General features: G+C 55.7%; 1 protein-coding gene and 1 long non-coding RNA gene across 2 annotated transcripts; one reads left to right on the top strand and one right to left on the bottom strand.

Annotated features, from left to right (window-relative positions):
* Window positions 1-554: 554 nt before the first annotated feature.
* Window positions 555-4,771, bottom strand: LOC123641461. Its single transcript, XR_006736299.1, has 2 exons — window positions 4,442-4,771; window positions 555-3,113 (listed from the first exon to the last, which is right to left on the bottom strand). It is a non-coding gene; the product is annotated as an uncharacterized LOC123641461 (long non-coding RNA).
* On the top strand, window positions 3,256-20,317 carry OAF (out at first homolog). Its single transcript, XM_045556266.1, has 4 exons — window positions 3,256-4,042; window positions 16,742-16,876; window positions 17,564-17,744; window positions 19,283-20,317. The coding sequence occupies exons 1-4, from the start codon at window positions 3,782-3,784 to the stop codon at window positions 19,546-19,548; spliced, it is 843 nt and encodes a 280-aa protein (XP_045412222.1). The 5' UTR covers window positions 3,256-3,781; the 3' UTR covers window positions 19,549-20,317.
* The last annotated feature ends 1,123 nt before the right edge of the window (window positions 20,318-21,440 follow it).

Here is a 21,440-nt window from a genome sequence, read left to right as displayed (position 1 = left end):
CCTTGAGAGGCAGTGGGGAGCACCCGCCCATCTCAGTTCTCCTTCAGGCTCAAAGTACAAGTCTCTGACCTTATCTGCAAGGACCCAGTAGCAGAGGGCTATAACCTAACCCAAACCAAACAGCCACCCACAAAAAGAACTGGGAAGAAAAATCTTTCCACTGGTGCAAAGACAATCTCCCTGTGGCACTCTCCCCATCTCCAAATAGAGGTCATTGGTTCAGGTTCTCTTTCTACCTTCTACAGGGTCCTGTCAGCACCTGTTTTCTTGGGCACAGACTGGGAGATGGCATGGCATTTTTCTTCCTGCCAAACTGAGGCACACTCAGACAAAAAAGAAAAGGGGAGGGGCCTCCCCAGGCTTTGTGGTGCATTTCCCAGTTTTGGAGGTCTCAAGCAGCATAAAACTAAAAGATCTAAAGAGGCTAAAGACAAAAAAATGTTTCTGAAAGAGTACGTGTATGTGTGTGCGCATGTATGTGTGTTGGGTGGAGCTTGTGCGATCAAACAGGGATTTACTGTTTAATACGATGTGAAAGCATAAACAATGATAAATAATAATAACTACTGTTTATTAGGCCTGTACTATATGCCAAACACTTTGTAAAGTGTTTTATGCATAGTATTTCATTTAATTTTCAAAACAAAACAGTGAGGGAAGCATTTATGAGCCCATTTTACAGATGAAGAAACAGGCTCACTGCATCACACAGCTCATTCGGGGGCCAAGCTCCAGGACTGAGACCCTGCTGCTCTTGCTCTGAACCACTGCTGGCAACGGCTTCCCAAGGGCTAGGGATGAGGAAAGGAAAGGAAATTGGTTTATGGTGTGGCAGAGGGCTTGAGATTAGACATAAAGAACTTTCTGACAATGAGGGCTGTTTGGTTGTAGTCAGGGCAATTAGGCTTGTTAGAGCTCTTCCTCGGAAGGCCTTTACGTTTAAGATGAATGGATGCTTCTATGCCTGGATGGTTTAAGGGAAGTGCTCTCTGTTCGCAGCACGGGGCTGGCCTGTTTGAACTAACTGACAGTCTCACTGGGGATACAAGATTGTCACCCAAGAAACCGAAACCGTTAGATAACAGAAGATAGCACGGGCTGCAGGCCCTAATGGGACTGGAAGAAAGCAAAGGCTATAGACAGGCAGATGCCACTGTGGTTAAAAGCAAGGGCTTTGTGGTCAGGCAGGCCAGCTTGTGTTTGAGTCTCTGCTGGCTCTACTACTTTTGTGACCTTGTGTATGTTACCTAACCTCTCCAACCTTTGGTTTCCTAGTCAGTGAAAAGAGGCTAAGAATAGAATCTACTTTGGAGGGTTGCCATGAGAATTAAATAAGATGATCCATGTAAAATACTTGGCACAGAACCTGGACATAATAAAAATGCAATGAGTGGTAGCTGCTAGAATAATAATTGTTATTGTTGGAGTCCAGAGGCAAGACAGAGCAGTGTAGAATAGAGCTATGAGAAAGTCCTGGGAAACCTGAGTTTTGTCCTGGAGCTCGAAGACTTGGTCAGGTTAAATCAACAGGAAGGAAGAGGGACAGAGGTTTCAAATTCCCCATCATTTTAGAAGAAAAATCTGGCTTGATCTGTGGTTAAAGTAGAGAAGGAAGTTGATTATGGGGAAGAGGTGGGGGAAATAGATGAAGTCTTCCATCCTTGTTTCGAAACCCAAAATTTGAATAGAGACAAAGATAGCCTCCAGGACCTAAAAAAGAAATCAGACACCCAGGGCTTCTTTGCCTACTTCTGGACTCCTGTTGGAGAGGAAAGGGGAGGGGACTGGGGACATGGCTGAGGGCAGCGCTGGTGATGGATGGGGACAGGACCTGAAACAGGGGAAGTTAGGAAATGTGGGTGAGGCCCTTAATGACTGTGTGGGCTGACTCATGTGGGAAGACCTAGCTTTAAGGCTGTATTGAGATCTAGTATCTGATCAGGCAGAAGGCCAGTTTGGGGACCCTGGGCATCTCTAATCTTCAGTGCTGTCAGCTAAGGGTGGGAGTCCCTAGGGGAGCAATCTTTGTGCTAATCCAATTACTCTCTAACAGCCTGCTTTATCTTCCTAATGTGAAGATAAACTCCTTAGGGGCCAGGTGGTTCCCTAGGAAAGGTGCTGTTTGTTTTAGATCCTCTATGCTTAAGCCTCTGACAAGTATCTACTATCAACCCCTTATATCAAGCACGGAGTGGCCCCTTGTTAAAAATGCTAATTCTCAGTTCTTTTCCCTAGAGAGTCTAATTCCATAGATTTAGGGACCCAGGAATCTGTGTTTTTAAACAAGCATCCAGATTCTTTAGGCAAGGCAAATTTGGAAAACCCTGAGTTAGATAATCTCTTAAATCCCTTTCTGCCCTAAATTTAGGCAGCAGAGTGTAGTAGGATTGGGCCCTGGGTAGGTAGGTAGTAAGAGGCAGATTCTAGCCAGATCCTGCAGTTCACAGGGCCCTGTACTGGCAAAGTCCTAGAAGGGAAGGAGACTGCAGAGCAGAAGAGAGTTTTCACCCATCTGTAATCAAGAGCTCAAACAGAAGTGAAAAAGGACATCAGGGAGCAATAGGTTCTGAGCATCCTCCTGGGCCTTTCTCTTGCCTGGGACTGGCAGGACAGTGTAGAGCTCAGCAACTGCCACTAGACACAGGGGGACACTGACTCCCCAAAGAATTTTTCAAATGTGCCTAAATTGCACATCTAATCAAAGGAGGCAGGAATCCAGATCTCCTGGTCTTCATCCAGTTCGTTGCTGGGGTGCATGGCAAGGCAGGCATATTTTCTTGTGGCGGGTGGGAGAGCCCCTGATGGAGAAGCGCCAGCGTTCCCAGTCTCTGGGAGTTCTCCCGAGCGGCCTGGAACCCAGCCTTCCCCGGATTTGCTCAGTCTGTCACTGGAGAAGGAATGGTGCCAGGAGGGAGAAGGACGGAAAGCCACACAGCGGCTCACAAATCTGAGAGCTGTGAGGGCCGCGTCCAGATGGGTGGCCTGACTCATCACGATCTCGCACCTGACGGTGTCCAACTCGGGCAAGAACCCCGCTCTCCTCTCCCGACGGAGCAGGACGCAGGCGGAGTGCGAGGTGAGGTCTGATTTTGCACGAGGTTTCGAGCAATTCGCTGTGTCAGAGAAACCAGAAGACCGAACAAAACCCCTAAAACTCCAAGCCCGATTATTTCATCCACGTGGCACAGGAACAAGCCAAAAGAGGGGGGCGGGGAAGAGTCACCCGTCCCGCCCCTGCTGGGAGGACGGGATTTGCCTGGAGAGCAAACTCCGGGCGCGGCCCGGGTGGCTGCGGGAGGGAGGCGAGACGCGATCGCCGTTGCCCGCAACGCCGCTGCGCCCTCTCCCCGCCCCTGCCCGGCCGCGGGAGCGCGGGGAGCCGCAGCGGGCCCTTTAAGGGCCGAGAGGTGCGCGGTCTCTTTAAGGCAGGTCCTGGTGGTTTCTGTTTTCTGAAGGAAGTGACGGGGGGCGGGATTGAATGAAAAGTGCCAAACAGAGTGGCGGAGCGCCGGAGTCGGGGGCCGCGGGAGCCGCGGCGCTGGGCCGGTGGGCGGGCCGGGGCAGCGCGGTCTGGGCCTCGGAGCCGCCGGGGCGCGCGGCCGAGCGCAGCCCACGTGCGTCCGCGCCACGTCGCGGTCGGCCCCGCGGCTGAGCCCCCCGGCGGAGCGGCGCCCGGGCGCCCCGAACTAGCCCCCAACTTCGGGCGAAGTTTGCCAGCGCCTCTCCCCGCCCCCACGCGGCGCGCCGGGGCCGCGGAGGGCGGCGGCGGCGGTCCCCGGGAATGCGCCCGCCCGGCCGCCGCGGGGTCCCCACGGCGCGCCCCGCGCTGCTGTTGCTGCTGCTGCTCGTGCCGCTGCTGGGGGCGCCGCGCGGCGTGGGCGCGGGGACCGGCGCGCCGGCCGAGCTGCGGGTCCGCGTCCGGCTGCCCGACGGCCAGGTGACCGAGGAGAGCCTGCAGGCGGACAGCGACGCCGACAGCATCAGCCTCGAGCTGCGCAAGCCCGACGGCACCCTGGTCTCCTTCACCGCCGACTTCAAGAAGGTGAGGCACCCTCGCTCGCCGGGGTGGGACCTGCGAGCCTGAGCCCGGGAGTGGGACGACACTTACCCAAGGTCACGCCGTGATCGTCTGCCTCTACGTCTCTTTGTCCCACTCCCCAGTGCCCAGACCTGGCCCCTTCATTCTCCCCAACGAACTGCTCTGCTGCCCCCTCCAATCCCCGCTCCAGCCTTTCGTCCCTGCTCTAGATGCCCCAGCACCTTCTCACGCCCTGACCACCTCCTTCCCCCACGTCCTCTGCCAGCGCTCCCAGAGCCCCCCAGGCACTGCCCTCCTTCAGAAGAATTGCAGTTAACAGCCCCAGCGCCCTTCTTGGAGTCATTTCCCTGTGCTCTAGCGGGAAACGTTCCGGGCTGGATATCAGAGGTCCTGGGTTCTTACTGTGTTGCTGTGTGGTCTACAGCAAGTCCGTTTCCTTCTGTGGGCCTCGTTTTCTCACCTCCGCCCAGGGCAGTGAGGCCTCGCAGCCCTGGCATCTTGGAGCCCCTGAATCACCTCTCCCTCTGTCTCACTTTCCTGGGCAGAGCTGACTGTCCCTGGTTCTTCCCAGGCCCCAGAGAAGCTCTCTCTCCTCTTTGGTCTGGAAGGCTGGGATGCCTGCGGCGGAGGTCCCTGGGGAGAGACTCTAGGTGAAGCCCCCTCCCTCTAGGAGAGGTGCCACCCTTTACCACGCCTGGCAGGGAAGCTAGCCAACACTCCCCACCCCTTTTGGCCCGGATTGGGGGTCAGGGGTCAGAGATCAGTCTCTACTCTGTGTGTGTTTGTTGTGGGTAGAACCAGGAGGTGGGCCTGGCCCCCAAGGGGGCGGGGGAGAGTGGAGGTATGGGGGTTTCTCAGGAAATGAGCCTGGAAGGATGGTGAGTGACTAACAGTGACCAAGCAGCAGGAAACCCCGAGGAAGAGGGTGGGTGAGTTTTAGGTATTCAAAGGGAGTCTCCTATGTCCTGCTCCCAGCCCCTCTCCTAGTAAAGAGAGGCCCTGTGAGGCTGTGTCTCTGGGGGAGTGCGGAGGTGAGGCAGGTTAGCTAGCTGGGGAAGCCCAGGGCCCGTGGGGCTGGGGACAGTGGCCCGAGCTGCCTCTCTCTCCTCGGTCTTAGAGACTGGGAGCTTGAGAGGAGAGGTCACAGAGTCTCAGGGGTCAGCTAGGGACCCAGAGAGATGGCCATAGATAGCAGGGGTGGTGGGAGATCCAGTGGACAGTGGGGCAGGGGGTGAGGCTTGACTGCTGATCTGTCCTAGGGCCACCAAGTTGTCATTGAAATAGGACTTGTGTGGACCAGTCGGGGGTGAGGGGGTGAACCTTCACAGAGGGGAAGGCTTTGTGGCCCACCCTTACTCCACAGGCCTAGGCTAGGTTCTCAGATGCAGGTGGGAGCAGATAAGTTTGTGTGTGGAGAGAGGGAAGCTGACAGGGCCAGAACACCCCCTGCCTCCCCACCTAAACTTCAGAGGAATTTTACCAAGTGTGTTCTGTTCCTGAAAAATCTAAATTAGGGGCTGGATCTTTCGGGAGTCGGGGATCTAATCACCCATGCCAGGGATCTAGTCATCCATGCCAGCGCTTTGTCCTTGAAGTTTGCCCCAGGCCAGGCTGTGAGTCTCCCACCCTCCTGCCCACTGGCCTTGCTCCTGCGGCTGCACTGAGCCCTGGACAGACTTCCCCATTCCTGGGACCTCCCTAGCAGCCAAGGCTGTGGCCAGGACAGTGAAAGAGGCAACGGGGCAGGGCTGAGTTTTATAGCCTTTAGCTACAGCTGGAAGTTTTTTATTGCCCTGACCTGAAGGCTCCCTCTCAGAGGGAGTGCCCAGGTGGCTGCTGGCAGTGGGGGTGGGTGCTGGGGATGGGGCTGAGGGTATGGGGACTGTCTGACTGCCCAGTTAGAGAATGCACTTGGAGCTGATTGCAGGGAGCTCCTTTGAAATCCCCACAGTGGTTCAAACCTCCACCCAGGTTTCCAAAGTCTGCTTTTCAGGTTAGCCTCTGACCCAGAAGCTGGCATTTCACACCCACCCCTGGCATCTCCAATTTCATCAGTAAGGGAGGGAGTTGGGAGTGGAAGGCAAAGAAAAGGAATCAGCTCTCTGAAGTCCCCTCAACTCTAGGTTTCTTAGTTGGCCGGGGACACGGGGTGGGAATGCAGGGGTGGGGAGAAACGGCCTTTACCCACACCCAGTACACTGTCTGCGTTGGCCAAAGCAGCTTTTGTGCTCGAATCCTTCTGGGGTGGGTCACCTCTCTCGTTGCCCACTTAGTAGTTCTCAAGGCCTCATGCCTCAAAATCTGTGGCAGATTTCCACAAGAAAGTTCTTTCCAGGAGTAATGATTTTTCCTGTAAGAAAAATGGCTTGCAAGTTGTGTTTTTTGTGTTTTCTGTACCAAACCCATTTGGGTTGGTTGGAGAAAAGTCCCTAATCCACTTGGGAAGAGTGATGTTTGCTATTTGACCACCCTCAGGGAGAGACAGTCCAGACTGCATGAGACAGACCTGGTTTACTACTTATTAGCTGGTTAACCCTGGGCAAGCAATTTGGTCTCTCCAAGCCTCCATTTCTTCATCTGTGAAATGGGGATAATAATTGTACATGTCCCATGGTTATTGGGAGAATCAAACAGGGCAATGCATAGGAAATGCTCGGTCTGTGTTCTGATACTGTGTTAAGTGCTTGAGAAATAGAAGCGATTGGCTTTGATAATTGTGGCTCACGTTAGCATTGCAGCAAGGATCCTCCTGCTAAATCTGAACTCAAAGAGCTTGAATGATGGACCCAAGGTCACACAGAACAGTCAGCACTGAGCCTGGAGGGGCCTTGAGTTCCTCTTTGCAACCTTCTCCTTGAAGCTCCAAATTTGCCGGCCAGCCTCTCAGAGCAGGAGCAGCCATCCTTGTCCTGACACCCTACCCAGGGCAGCAGTGAATCCCCCTGTGCTGGATGGAGCAAAGCCCTCTGTCTCGCTGATCCCCCCACCCCAGACCCAGCGCCCTCTCCCCGGCCCCTCCCACCCCTTGCTACCCCAGGCAGGGTTCCAGCACAGTCTGACCCTCCCCCACACAGCCACCCTGGACCGGAAGCAGCCACAGTCATCAGCCCATGGTAGGACACACAGCCTGGTGCCCAGGTGAGGCTAACAGACTCCATGAGTAGCTTGAAGCTATCAAATGCTTACTGTGCATTACTGCCAGCCTGCCCTAAGGCCGATGTCCCTCAGGCTGAGCGCTCCAAAGCTTCACTGCACATCAGAATCACTTGGGAGCTTTGAAACAGCCCCATGCCTGAGCCACACAACATACCAATTAAATCAGAATGTCTGAGGGTGGGGGTCGGACAGCAGCATTATTTAAAGCCCCCCAGGTGATTCCAATGTGCAACAAAGTTCGGAAACCACTGCTGCAGCTGTTCCGGGGAAGGGGAGGGAGCCTGGAGGAGGAGCCAGGTTAGTTTGTTCAATGAAAGTAGGGCCCAAACTCAGTCACCTGTCTGAAACCCATCACTCTACCCACTGTAACCCCAGCGTGTTTTGAGCAGCATATAAACTTCAGGCCTAATTGCATGTGCCTTCAATAGGCAATACTCTTCTTTATATTCCAAGTCGTATATGCATAATTAGACCTGTATGGACATAATCACTGGGCATGTCTAGTAACAGTTCGTGTCACCATCCCTAGTCTCTAACCTGGCAATGTGACAGCCCTCTCGGTCCCCCTTCCCCAAGTTGGTGTCCCTGTCCAAGCTCTGTTTTGCCTCTGTCCCCCAGTCTGAGTGTCCAAAAGCTGGGGAGGGGATGAGTCATGTTCCAGGCAGCCTGGCTTAGTGCTGACCGGATGGGGAGGGTGGGGCTGGAAGATATGCAGAAAGTCATGTGTGACTGCATCGGGTGGTGGGTATGTCTCTAGGGGAAAGGAGGAGACAGACGCCAAAAGCGTGGAGGGAGGAGACCACGAGGGCCCACGGCTGGAGCCTGTGAGCAGGGAGCCATGGTCAGCTCAGGGTCACCCCAAGGGACAAGGACCCGGGAAGGGTGGAGACACAAGCCCTGTCCTAGGCACCGATGGGTGAGTGGGCACCAGAGGAAGGAACAGTCCGGAGTGCCAGACTCCCTGGTCTGGGGTTGCGGGAGTAGCACCGAGAGCCTTGAGCTGCATCAGTGAAGATACGGAATGTGCAAATGGCCACGTTGCTGCCTGAGGCTGTTATCCCAAGGGGATATCACATCACGCAGATGTGGGACGGAGAAGCTTTTAGAGCGCACTCTCCCCCTACCCTGTCCATGTTAGGTTCCCTAAGATTTGGCGCGGAGGCATGTGATGCACAGCGAGTCTTCCTGGGGAACAGAGGGCAGTAGAGATGCTCTCAGGGGAGGCTCAGACCTCTCTGCAGCTTAGAGCATTTCCTCAGAGACATCAGAATGACCAGGCTCTTGTGCTTGGGGCCCTCGGGTCTGACACCAGTCTCAGGAATTCCTCCTTGGATCAGGGGTGAGCAGGTCCACCTGAGGGTTCAAACGTGCTCCCCAGAGCTTGGCCAGCATCTCCCAGCCCTCAATGCTGTGTCCATGTGGCATCCTAGCAAAAGATCCCAGGCCCAGGGACAATTGAGTGGCCTGCTGGAAAGTGGGTGGGGAGAGGTGGAGGTGGAGTTCTTCCCTGCCAGGCTTCCCAAGGCACGGAGAGGTGGCAGTGGGTAAACTCAGGACAGACTCCTGTCACCCAGAGGGCCCAGCCTTGAGGTGAGGACTGCACCAGTGTCCAGAGATCACCCATTGAACAGTCACTCGAGTCACACATGTGGTGTCATTTGATCCTCACTGCTGTGCACATCATGAGGCAGAGGTTGCCCCATTTTGCAGACATGCAAACTGAGACCCAGAGCTCTGGAGTGATTTTGACAAGATTTAGGATTAGGACTCAGGGATCCTTCCACTATGTCCTGACTGCCTGCCTGTGCTTCCATGGCACTGTGAGTGGGCTCCTTCCAGAAGGCTGAAGAACCCTGGGGAGGGGAAGGGAAGGAGAAGGAAGCTGAAAAAACCCTTTGGTGCAGAGGAACAAATCTACAGAGAGACCCTCCTGCATATAGACTGGGGCTGGGCCCCTTATCCCCAGCTCATAACTGCAGGTAGATGAAGTTCCAGACTCCTCCCTCCCCTGTGTGGCCTCTGGGGGAGTGGGGTGAGGGGGACCATTTAAGAAAATATCTCACAGATATGCTGAGCACTCATTGTGTTCATTTTTCTGCCATTTACCAGCTATGCAACTTGGCAAGTCACTTAACGTCTCTGAGCCCCAGGCTCCTTGCCTGAACAACAGGGACAATAGTGTGAAGCCCGAGGCTTGGTGTGAGAAGTGACTAAGAGGCCCTTCGCAGAGCAGAGGCCAGGGAGGCATGTGAGAAGTGAAATGCCAGTGCCGGGCAGGCCCCATCGGCCCCTCCACCCCGGCTCTCCTGCCTCCTGCGGTTAAGCATATTGTTCCAGCTGCTTTTTTCTGCTCGAGGGACCAGAGCATCATTAGGAGCTGACATCCTCTAAGTTGGCAAGCGTTTGAGTGGCTGCCACTGGGGATTCAGAGAAAGAACAGGGAGCAAGGGAGGCGTCTGGTCTGGGAATTCCGGGCGAGGAGGAAGCGCGGAGCCCTGTCTTAGGAGCCCTGAGTCAGCGGGACAGTGGGGTGCAGTTGATCCACATAAAGCCTCACTTTGTTCCTGGGGCAGTCGGGACAGTGGTGACCTTTGGGATTTGGCTGACAGAGCACCGGAGGCTCTGGGAGAGGGCTGGGGGCAGGGGGCACTGCTCCCGACTAGTGGTTGCACTAATGCCCCATGACAAGAAGCCTCTGTCCAGGGCCTCGCCCTGAGGGTATGCAGGCATCTCCTAATGGGGGCGGCCTGGGGACGTGGCTGGCCTGGCTGTGGGTTGAATCCACCCACCCCATTCCTGCTCCAGGAGCCTGGGCAGAGCAGCCGGGTTGCTCTGGTTCTGCCGTAGGGTTAGGACGGCACTGCTTTCTGGCTGGCTGTCCAGGCCAACCCCTCCCTCTCCCGCTCCCCAGCCCAGTGAAGCTGGCCCCTTCTCCAGCCATAAAGCAGCCCCAGCCAGGAGCAGAGGAATAAATATTTAGATTGGCTCGGTCTGGGCCCCGGAATCACGCGCTCTGGTGTGATGGGAAAGAGACCAAGATGGCAGAGGAAACTCCCAGGAGAGAACGCCAGCTGTCCAGGAGCTGGGGGCTGGGGGGACAAGTGCTTCACGAGGGCCTGGAAGGATGGATTCGACCCGGGCTGTGACCAGCCTTGCAGCGTAGTGGGCAGGGAGAGGGTGTGGAGGGAAGGGGCTGCTTCGTTGCCCATTTCCCAGCTGGGGCAGGGGGGAGGCTGGGCTGGCTGCAGGGTCTGAGACCAGAGAACCTCCCCTCCTCACCCCTGTCCCCAAGGCTTCTGCAGAGGGGCTGAGGAAAGGCACCTCGAGAGCGGGGCAAGCTGGGAGCTGGCACTGGGGAAGGCAGTGGGGTTGGAGGGGCTGCAGGGCCAGAGAGGGTGCGAGGAGACGGCACAGGCTGCAGCTGAGGTGAGGCCATGTGGCGAGAGCGTGCATGTGTGTGCGTGTTGTATGAGCACTCATGTGCATGTGTGAGTGCATGTGTGCGAAGCAGTGTGGGTGCGGAGACTCCGTAGGCAGCGCGTGAGGAGAGTGGAGGGGTGTGCGTGAGACGGGGTGTGAGCTGCCGGGGTGGGAAACTGAGGGAGGGAGTGTGAGGGGTGGGGGAGGAGACAGCTTTGTGAGGTGACCTGGGGAAGGGGTGAGGTGGGTGAGGAGGGAGGAAGTGAGCTCTGGTGAGTACCTGTCTCGAGAGAAGGGGAACCTGAGAGACTGTGGGAGGGAGAGATTGTTGGACCCCCAGCAAGTCTGTGTGACAGAGGGCAGAGGGGGGCTGAGAACGGGAGGCAAGAGCGAGTGTGTGTGCACCGGTTCCGAGTGGCCTCGCTGGGAGTCATCCAGCACCCGGGTGACAGCACTGAGGCGAGGCTTGTCCAGTGTTACCTATGTGTGGATGCCACCAAGCAGGGCTGGGGTGACAGCTTCGCCATCCCCGGGCTCCTTCCTCCGGCCTGGTCCAGAGCTGTCTGCCTCTCTCAGCGCCTTCACCTGGAGCCCCAGTGCCGCTGGGCCCAAGCAGCCTTCGCTCTGGAAGACACAGCAGGTCCCAAAAGACCTGCAGGGATCTGAATATCTGAACAAGGGCAGAGAGGGGGTCTTGGGAGGGCACGAAGACCACTGGACCCAGAGTCAGGAGGTCTGGGCTTCTGGTCCTGGCTCTGCTGCTGTGTGACCTGTGAAGGTCACTTCCCCTCCTGAAACCTCACTGGGCCATGAACTAGATGATCCTCTAAACCTTCTAGAAGCCAAAACAGCAGCTCTAGGCCTGCCAGCCTGCCGGAGCCCAGCTGCAGGCAAGGCGGAGAAGAAAGAGCTGTCTTCTCGTTGGAGGCGAGGGGGCTGATGGAGGCCCTGGAGCCCCAGCTGTGTGCCAGACCCTGGGGCTACTGCACGAATGAGCCAGGGGCAGGTCACGAGGGCCTGGAAAATGCGTTGCCTGGACAGAAGTTGCCCAGTGAGGACAGGGGCCCCTGCCTGGGCATTTAGATCCGAGGCACACTTGCCTGGGCACAGCCTCAAGCAGAGTTTGATTCAGCTCTAAGCCACAGATCTGTCATGTCACTCCCAGGCTCCAACCCACTGATGACTTCCAGTGATGTGCAAGATGAAGCTCAGACTCCTTAGCCTGGGCATGCAGACCCTGAGTCCTGCCATGTCCTGGCCCTCTTTGCCAGCCTTTCGTTCAGCCACTCACTGCCCTCCCCTATGTCCCTCTCCTGCTACATTCCTATCACTTTTCCCAGAAAAACCCTTCCATGCTCTCATTAGTTCACTCTTCCTCTGTTTATTCATTATCAGACATTTATTGGGCACCTGCTAGGATGGAGCGGGGCAGGGATACACTGCAAAGACACTATCCCAGCCTCAAAGACTCAAGTCCAGAAGGAAAGACAAGTAGAGATCATTGTGAACACAGTGTGATTCGTGCTCTACAGCTGCGGTCCCCAGTCCCCAGCCTATTAGGAAACAGGCTGCGCATCACCCCCTGAGCTCTGCACAACACCCCTCCCCCCTGCCCATGACACCCCAACCCCCCAACCCCCGGCCATGGAAAAATTGTCTTCCATGAAACCAGTCCCTGGTCCCAAAAAGGTTGGGGACTACTGCTCTAGAGGGTGTGGCCGGGACTGGCCAACTCTGTGGGAGGGTTGGGGAGGACAGCCAGAGGACGGGTACATGGGAACCGAGCCCTGAAGGATGGTAGATGGATGGGCACAAGGTATCCCAGCAGAGGATTTGGCTCATGGAAAGGCACAAGGGGAGACATGGCATCTCTCATTTCAGGAACTGCAGGCTCTTCAGTTCAATGCATGAAGAGTGCAAGAGTTGCTGTAGGCAGGGGCCTGGCGTGCCAGGCTCTTGGGGTACACTTTATGATGAGGACAAAGAGAGCCCTTGAAGGGGATAAGATCATCAGATGGCAGTACCATGGAGGGAGGATTGGATGGGGGCTTTAGGAAACCCTCATGCCTCCCTGTCTTCTGTAAATGCCTCTCTCTTTGCTGGAAAGCCCTCTATCCTTTAACTGTCAAGGACCGCTGAAATGTCCCTCACTCTGGGAGGTCTTCTCTCCCTCACTCCACCCCAGCCGCATCCTTAAGGGATAAGTGCTCCCTCTTCCATCCTTGGCCTCCGTAGCACTTAGCATAAAGGACAGCTCAAGGCCCTATTGTGGTGTGCTGACTTTGGTTGTCAGAAGTCAGCCTCCCCTGTGAGCCCCTTGAAGACAGGGGCCTTTGTCTTGGCTTTGGCCAACCCCCTGCCCAGCCCAGTGCTTGTGAAGGCCCTGCCTCCCAGTAGTGCCAGTCAGTGCTCTCCTACTGATTGGCTGATTACTTGCAAGCCCCAGAGGAGTCACCTGACCTATCTGGGCCTCAGGTGCATCTATAGGAGAAAAATCTTTGCTCCTGCCTCTTTGGTCTGGAGTAGACTCCAGTTGGAGCAAGGCAAACACAGGGCCAGGCATTGTAGCAATAGGAGAGAAACTGAGAGTCCAGCCCACTGTGTTCTGAGGCCTTTCACTCATTTCTTCCTCACAACAGTCCCTCAATGTAGGTACTGTTGTTTAACTCACTTTGCAGATGTGGAAAGTAAGGTGCAGAGAGGTTAAGTAAATTCCCCCAAGGTTATGTGGCCAGTAGTGGCAAGGCCAGGGTCTGAATGCAGGTCATACTGGCTCCAGAGCCCTTGTTCCTAATGGCTGTGCTATCCTAGAGACGACTCCTTACTTACTGCTCACTTACAGCTGCAGACAAGGGCTTTAGCAAACACTGTCTCCCTGGCACACTTGCCACGCCCTCTGGTTGCTGTATGCTCCGGTTCTGGTGGTCTGCTCCTAGTGGGCAGGAGGTTCCTGGGCGCTCAGGGGAGAAGGAAACCTCCTGTCCTTATAGAGACCTCCCATTTGGGAGTCGTAGCTGAGTCTCAGCCCGAGAAGCTGCCTCCACTCCCTGCCATGGGTTCTTCCCCAGCTGTGCCATCTGCTTTGGGCTCTAGGCCACATCAGGGAACTATCCCAAGGGACTCCTGGGCAAGGAGGAAGGCTGGGAGCCAGGCTTCCATCGGACTTAGCATCTGACCAGATAGATGTTCCCTGCCCTGTGAAGGTTGGAGGAAAAGGGGGTCCTGGAACCTTTCTAGCGAGTCCGAGGTGCATGGGGTAGAAAGTTAGTTGGAGGAACACGGTCAGGACAATGGATCCCTGTTACCAAATAGTTAGATCCAGAAACTGGGGGTCCCTCTCGGGGGTCAGCAAGTGGGATGTGGTTTTCTAGAGAAATGCGACGAAAAGGACTGGAGCATTAGAGAGGCTCTTGGCAAGGCAAGCAGGCGGGTTGGAAGGATTCTTGCTTCATCTTCCCTGTCATGCTGGTTGTTAGTCACAGGAACCATGAGCCGGAGCCGCCACATTCTCGGGGCAGGTATATAGAGGACTCACAGGCAGACTGCCACCAGACAGGCATGGTTGGAAGGGGGAACCAAGCTCTAATCCTGCCTCTGCCACTGGCTAGCAGGGGGCCACGGGCAGGCCACATTCTGTCTGTTCCTGAGTTGCAGTTTCTTTAGCTGAATATCAAGGGAATTAGACTAGTTGATCTAGGAGACAGTTGTGCATTCTGGTTACAAGAGCTCAGGCTTTGAGTGAGACTGCCTGTGTTAAAGTCCCGGCTGTGTTTCCTCTTAGTCCCCGACCTTGAACAAGTTACCCAATCCAATCTCAGTAACAATCATAGTTCCTACCTCCTGTTGTCGTCAGGATCTTAAATAGGATCATACATTCTTTCGGACCCATGATAACAATGATTTGTCTCTTCTAGTTATAAACTTCAGTAACTCTTGGTGCTACACAGATAGGAGATACAGAGGAAATCTATCTCAATGAGAAATTCTCAGTACCTTTCTGCAGCCCCCAGTCAGTTCCCCATTTTGGCAGCATTTTGTTGTTGTCATTGTCATTGTTATTTAATATGTTAATAGAAGCAGGGAAAAAGCTCAGATTCCTTTCACCCTCTGGTCTGGTTTAAAAGTTCAGATATCTTCTCCTGCTAATGGTAGGCAGGTGATGTCACCAAGCAGTGAGACCCCTCAGCAGCCTTGAGACTGCAGGGTATTGCATGTGCCCCTGGTGTCACAGAAGATGCTGTGACTGTCCAGAGCGGTTCTCCCCAAAGAGTCAGAGCTGAAATACCAGGGAAGTGGGTTTTGAATTCTGCCTGTGGGATCTTGCCAGGGACATTGCCTGACTCGAGCACTAGCAGGGGAAGTCTGGTATCAAGTCTCACCTGGCAGGAACTGAGCCCGGAATGGAATATGCTACAAGCAGACCAGCCTCCTGTTTCCCCTCAGCCAGCTTGAGTGACAGAACATATAGTCCAGGCTGGCAGGACAAGGAGATTCCAGCATCGTGACCCAAGAAGGGATTTCCTCTTGAGAGGAAGCAGAGTTAACACGAGCTCCGATTCACCTTCCTCACTAGTCTCTGGGATCATAAGGAACCCAGTGTGAACCTTTCTCACTAGCTTGGCCTCAGTTTCCCTTTCTGGAAAATCTCCCCATACACTCCCACACCACATTATTCCAGAGATCATTTACAGCAAAAGGAAGTAATGGAAACTTCCTTGTAGAGTTAAAGGACTGCAGAAATGCATGGGGGTTTGTGAGATGACAGGCACTCATGTGTTGCTGGTCACCTAACAGTCATCGCAGCTGGCACTTACTGAGCTCTGTGTGAACATTCTTCCAAATAACTTACCCAGTCCTCACCACAGCCCTATAGGGGAAGTGAGGAATCAGCCCTGTTTTACAAAGGAGAGAAGTTGGGAAAAGCCTGGGGCACCAGCTAATACATTGCAGCTTTGCGGTGGAGCCATGGACCCCTCGCTGCCTGTCTCTGGACCCTAAGGGGGACACTCAGACCCTGTTCTCAAGGCACTGCCACTGTAGCAGGTGCACAGTAGAATGGGGGCTCTCTTAGTGGGGGCGCGTGCGGGGACACATGCACCAATAGATGAATGGAGACACGATGCTACATATTCCAAGTGCCAGGGCAGCCTTGGGGTCCCCAGCAGACACAGTCACTGAGGCCAGGGTGCCTCCATGGTGGGAGGGCTCTTGACAGATTTAGATGCTAACTTAACCCTGGGAACAGAGTCAGTCAAGGCGCAGAGATGGGTGAGAAGGTGGGGGGCACTTCTGGTGTGTGGGGCCGTGGGGAGCAGTGCAGGTGCGTGGAGCACAGGGTTCCAGCCCCCAGATTGGGAAGGGGCCCCATCCCACCCTGGGCCCTTCTCCCTCTGCCCCCAGGATGCCCCCATCACATGGTGAGTCAGTAACAGGAAGGAGCCCTTGGGCTTCAGGCACTGCCATTAGTAACCCCACAGGGGAAGTGGAAGTGGAGAGGGAAAGGGGAAACTGAGCCATCCAGCCCCCGGAAGGCGGCAAAGGCTGCAGCCAGCCTGCCGCCCCTGCCCTTAACCCCATCCTGCCCCCGCTAGCCCAGGCAGCCAGAGGTGGGCAGCCGGGGCCTGGCTGTAGAAACACCGGTGGCATCTCGAGGCCTCTCCCCAAACGTACTGAGTCAAATGTCAGAGAGGGACTTAAAGACTTGAAGACTTGCGAATGCAGCCCCTCCGGCATCATGTGGTGGTCAGGTGGTTGTAGAGGCCCAGACCCTCCCCACACCACATGAAGGTGACATCAGGGGGCTCCACCGAGGGGAATCGTCAGCTATGAATAAACAAGCTGCCGAAAGAGGCGCTGTTTTCTTCAAGGTGAAGCTTCCCACTTCTAAAGAGTTCTGTCTTGAAAAATTCTCCATTTTATCACTGACTTTTCTAGGAGGCTTTGGAACACCTGGGGTGTGTTCTTTTAAGGCAGGGATTTAAATAGAAAAGATAAAAATTCCTAGACCAGCAGGAGGGAGGTGTCTATTGCCAGGCAGCGTCCAGGGTCCAGGCTGAGCACTGGGCGCTGGCAGGGAGGCCCTGCTCCCTCCAGCTGGTCTCCCATCCTCCTGCCCTTCTCCTTCAGGATGTGAAGATCTTCCGGGCCCTGATCCTGGGGGAGCTGGAAAAGGGACAGAGTCAGTTCCAGGCCCTCTGCTTTGTCACCCGTCTGCACCACAATGAGATCATCCCCAGTGAGGCCATGGCCAAGCTTCGGCAGGTGAGTGCCTGCCCTGGCCCCACTCCTGACCCCTCTGGAACCCTGACCCTGCAGCCAGCCTGGGCCCACCCAGCTCCTCATCCTCACCCTGTTCACAGACCAGTTGCCGCTGCCCACCTTAGCCCTCAGCCCTGGCACCCACTTAGCCCAGGAGTCCTGAACCCTCTGATTTTGCTGCAGGCTAAACCTGACCCTACAGCCCCAGATCTCTAACTGGACTCCCAGCCCCTCAGATTTCTCCAGTCCCTGGTCCCAGCTCCCCCTCATTTAGGATGGAAGTTAGGGACTTGGGCTTTAAAGTCGGATCAGGCACCACATCTCCATCACTGAGTAGCCAGCTGACATTGGACAAGACCTCGCCTTCAAACCCTCAATTTTCTCATTGAGAAAATAGGTATAGAGAGAATTCAATGACATAATGTATGGAAAGTGTTCAGTATAGTGTTCAAAACCCTTAAAGCTGCTGACCTGTTCCCAGTCCCTTCCTAGACCCTGGGCCTCTCCCCAGCCTCATCTAAGCCCCTCACCCTCTCCAGCAGGGCCTGCCCTGGGGCCCTCCCCCCACCCCTTTGCCTGCCCTTCCCAGAGAGACTCTGTTCCCTGGATCTTGGAAAGATCAGGGGTCAGGGGCAGGTGGGCAGGGAGCACTCTGAGGCCGGGTAGGAGCGGCTCCTGTCTTGCACACAGAAAAACCCACGGGCAGTACGGCAGGCGGAGGAGGTTCGGGGCCTGGAGCAGCTGCACATGGACATCGCCGTCAACTTCAGCCAGGGGGGCCTGCTGAGCCCCCATCTCCACAATGTGTGTGCCGAGGCCGTGGATGCCATCTACACCCGCCAGGAGGACGTCCAGTTCTGGCTGGAGCAAGGTCAGCGGGTGCTGGGCACTGTTGCTGCTGGGCAGAGGGAGGAGGAGGGGGAGAGAGCACAGAGCAGGGGACGAGGGGAGGGGGTCATAGTTGAGTGGCTCTTTCATTCAGGAGGCATTTATTGAGCACCTGCAGAGATGTATCCACGGGAATCAGAGAGGTAGACAACCCAGTTCCAGGGGGGTAGGTCCATAGAGTGAAACATGGTAGAGTACAGTGAAGAGCTCAGGGCATTCAGGGGAGGGACCCTAAACCAGGCTACGATTGGTCAGGGAAGGCTTCCTGGAGGAAGTGGGGCCTGTGCGGCTATTTGGAAAGAAGGGTTGGCCTGAGGCAAGGGACCCATTGCAGGCAGGGACACGTAGACTCTGCTAGGCCCTGTGGAGGGACAGTCCTAGACACTTCCCCTTGTCCCCTGCCCTTAGTGAGGACACAGAGATGGGACCTTCTGTCATGGGAGCAGGACACAGGCACCCATTCCCCACTGCCCACCTCTGCTGCCACCTCTCAGCAATCAGCTTCACACCGTCCCTGGTGCCGGCTGCCAGCCTCTCTGCCCAGGACCCTCAGGAATCCTCCCAGCTCTGTGTGCTCCTTGCCTTCCTGACCTCTGTGACTTCAGTGCTGGCCCATCTCTGGGTGCCTTTCCCAGGACTGCCCTCAGGGCCTCTGTGTAGAGGGGACAGGGATAAGTCACCGTTCCAACCCCAGGCCCTGGTCCTTCTGCCCAGCCAGCGGAGCACTGGAGAAACGCCTGTCCCTCCCAGGGCAGGGCTGGATTTAGAAATGCCCGACAGAGCTGCAGGCATGCCCTCCACACACACAGCCTCCCCAGTGACCTGCACCCCACACCAAGGTGCAGGTTTGATATGAGCAGACCCCCAAAAGTGGCTGGTCCTTCCCACAGCCACTGAGCCACCCCAGCCAGGTCCCTGCCAGCACCCCTCATTTGCACACTTTCTAGTCCACCCGGAGCCCTGGCCACCCCGACCGCCCCCTCTGTGGGCATGTTTGTGCTGTCCCTATGCTGCCTGGCCCTACTCTAATACCACCTTTTTTTTTAAGAAGGCTTCTTCGATTTCCTACCCCATCTCCCCATGCTTCTATTTCAGCACACGCCAGCATGTGATTTTTTTTAAAGCATCGGGTGGCGGCGTGGCTGAGCGGAGGCCTTAAAGTCAGACAGACCTAGGTTCCAGTCCTGACTCCACTCTTACTGTGTGTAACCTCAGCCAGGTCATCAAACCTCTCTGGGCCACTTTTTGCATCACTAAAACCGTGATGACAGTGTCTCACCAGGTGATAGAAGGAGATACTGCATGTAGAGTCTGCGGCTGAGACTCCACAGATGAGGGTCACTGTTATTTAATCTGTTTCTCCCCAAGCCTAGAGAGGAGCCTGGCACCCAGGTGTTAGCCCTGTGTCCTCATGGCAGCCGTGGGGACGAAGGTGTCTATAAATGCCTGTTGAACGACTGAGGAGGCCAAGGGGGGGATGGCTCTCCTCCTCCCTCTCTGATCCTCGCCTCTCTCCCCCAGGTGTGGACAGCTCCGTGTTTGAGGCTCTGCCCAAGGCCTCGGAGCGACCAGAGCTGCCTCGCTGCGGGCAGGTCGCGGACCGCGGGAAGCCCTGTGTCTGCCACTACAGCCTGAGCCTGGCCTGGTACCCCTGCATGCTCAAGTACTGCCACAGCCGCGACCGGCCTGCGCCCTACAAGTGCGGCATCCGCAGCTGCCAGAAGAGCTACAGCTTTGACTTCTACGTGCCCCAGAGGCAGCTGTGTCTCTGGGACGAGGACCCCTAGCTGGGCTGGGGAGAAGGGGCGGGCCTGGAGGTGGCAGTTCTTGGCTCACCGCTCCTCCCCCAGCCACTCGAGGTGGCCCCTCCTGAGGCCTTATTTCCTCCCCTCCCACTGCCCTGGCCCGAGCCCTTGGGGGCCGCTCTGGCCCCATCTCCCTCGACTGTGAAATGGGTGTGGCCTGGCAGGGGGTCACTCATGAAGGCAGCCCCCACTGCCACCCTGTGCCTTCCTTGGGGGCAGAGAGGGAGAAAGGGGCTCTCCAAACTGGCACCCCGCCCCTCCTTCATCTCCCCTGAAGTGTTCACTTTCAAGCAGCCGCAATGTGGTGGCCCATGGCCCGTGGTTCTTCTTCTCTTTCAAGGTTTAGACCCTAAAAGGAGTCTAGGCCTGTTATGCCCACCTCCCCCCACACATCTGGAAGGAGCTGGCCCCTCTGCACCTTCCTTCTCCCCAGCAATGAGGGGGTCTTTAACCCCAAGAGGGAGCTGTTGGGGACGCAGCCCCTGTACCACATTATGGCACATTCTTCTCATTTCCGCCCTGGCCAAGGCCGCCGGTGGGGCAGGGGGAGCCCTCCCACGACCGTGCCTTGCCCCAGACGGGACTTCGCCTCTAGAGCAGGCACCAGCTCTTTCCCCTCTAAACAGAAATATTTTTGTAAGCTTCTGGGGTGGGGAGGGAGCATGAAGTATAAGGAAAACTTGAATTCCAGATTTTTAATGCAAAGTATTTATCATTTGTACCAGAAATAAAAGTTTAACTTTTTACTTGACTGACAACGCTAGACCCGGAGTTCGGAGAGAACTTTTAGCCAATGCTGCCACCTGGTGTCAGAAATGTCCCCATGCCCTATCTTGGCACAACAATTTCTAAGGCACCTACTGTGCGCTCAGCCATTTGGGGGAGGGCAGGGAAAGGGGAGGCACGGGGAGGGGTGTCACTAGGGAAGGATAAAGTAAAATGTCTGCACTGAAGAATACATAGACGCAACCATAATAAGCCAGCTCTAAGGAAAGAGATGAGATTGCGACTCTGGAATGAAACTTCCAGTGTCAGATCCAGGCCCTGCTGCTTACTCGCTGTGCAATCCTGGGCCAAGTTACTTTACCTCTCTGTGCCTCAGCTCCCTCATCTATAAAATGAGCTCCCTTGTGAGACTCAAGTGAATTCTTGCATGTCAAGTACCTAGTCCACAGTGAGTGCTTGCTGTGTTAGCCGATGTCAATATCGTTACTATGAGTGAAAAAAGCTGACATTCCCGCATCTATAAACCAGAGACAACTAGATCAGACATCTGGAAGGCTCTTCACTTGCAAAGTATCTTCCAGCATAAAGAGGCTGTAACAGGACGTTCTGGGAGGGCGTATAGGGTTTGAGGAGGGATGTGCAGGCTGTGTTTATTGGGGAAGGCTTCCTGGAAGGGACGGGGTATGGGCTGAGGCTGGGAGATGGTAACAGCTTGGCAAGGTGGAGGCAACAGTGTTTCAGGGGCTGGGAAAGTCTTGTGGGTCCCATAGGGGACCCCTTTCTTAGGAGGGAGCAAATGGGAAGAGTCACATCCTTCCTCAAAGACCTTGGAGAGGGAAGGGGTTTGTGGGGTTTACTCTGCCCCCAATACCCCAGAACAGGCTGCTGCTGTCCCTTCAACCCATGCAGGCCAGAGGGCTGGGGAGCTGGGCTTGTTTGGCGTCGGTCAAGCTGAGGGTCGTGGGAGATGTCCTTTTCAGGTGTGCGTGCCTCGTTTCTGAACCTGTTTTCACGGACAAGCTTCAGTGTTGCTGGGGGATCCGGGAGGGAGGTGTCCCTCCCCTGCCCCTGGCCTTTTCTCCTTCCCCTGCTGCCCAATCCAGAGCCTCAGTCCTGAGCCCCAGCTGCGACTCCAGGTGGGGGTGGCG

The sequence above is a fragment of the Lemur catta genome, chromosome 7 (assembly GCF_020740605.2).
Source record: "Lemur catta isolate mLemCat1 chromosome 7, mLemCat1.pri, whole genome shotgun sequence".
In the NCBI taxonomy this organism is placed as follows: domain Eukaryota; kingdom Metazoa; phylum Chordata; class Mammalia; order Primates; family Lemuridae; genus Lemur; species Lemur catta.
This window is presented reverse-complemented; position numbering and strand designations above follow the sequence as displayed.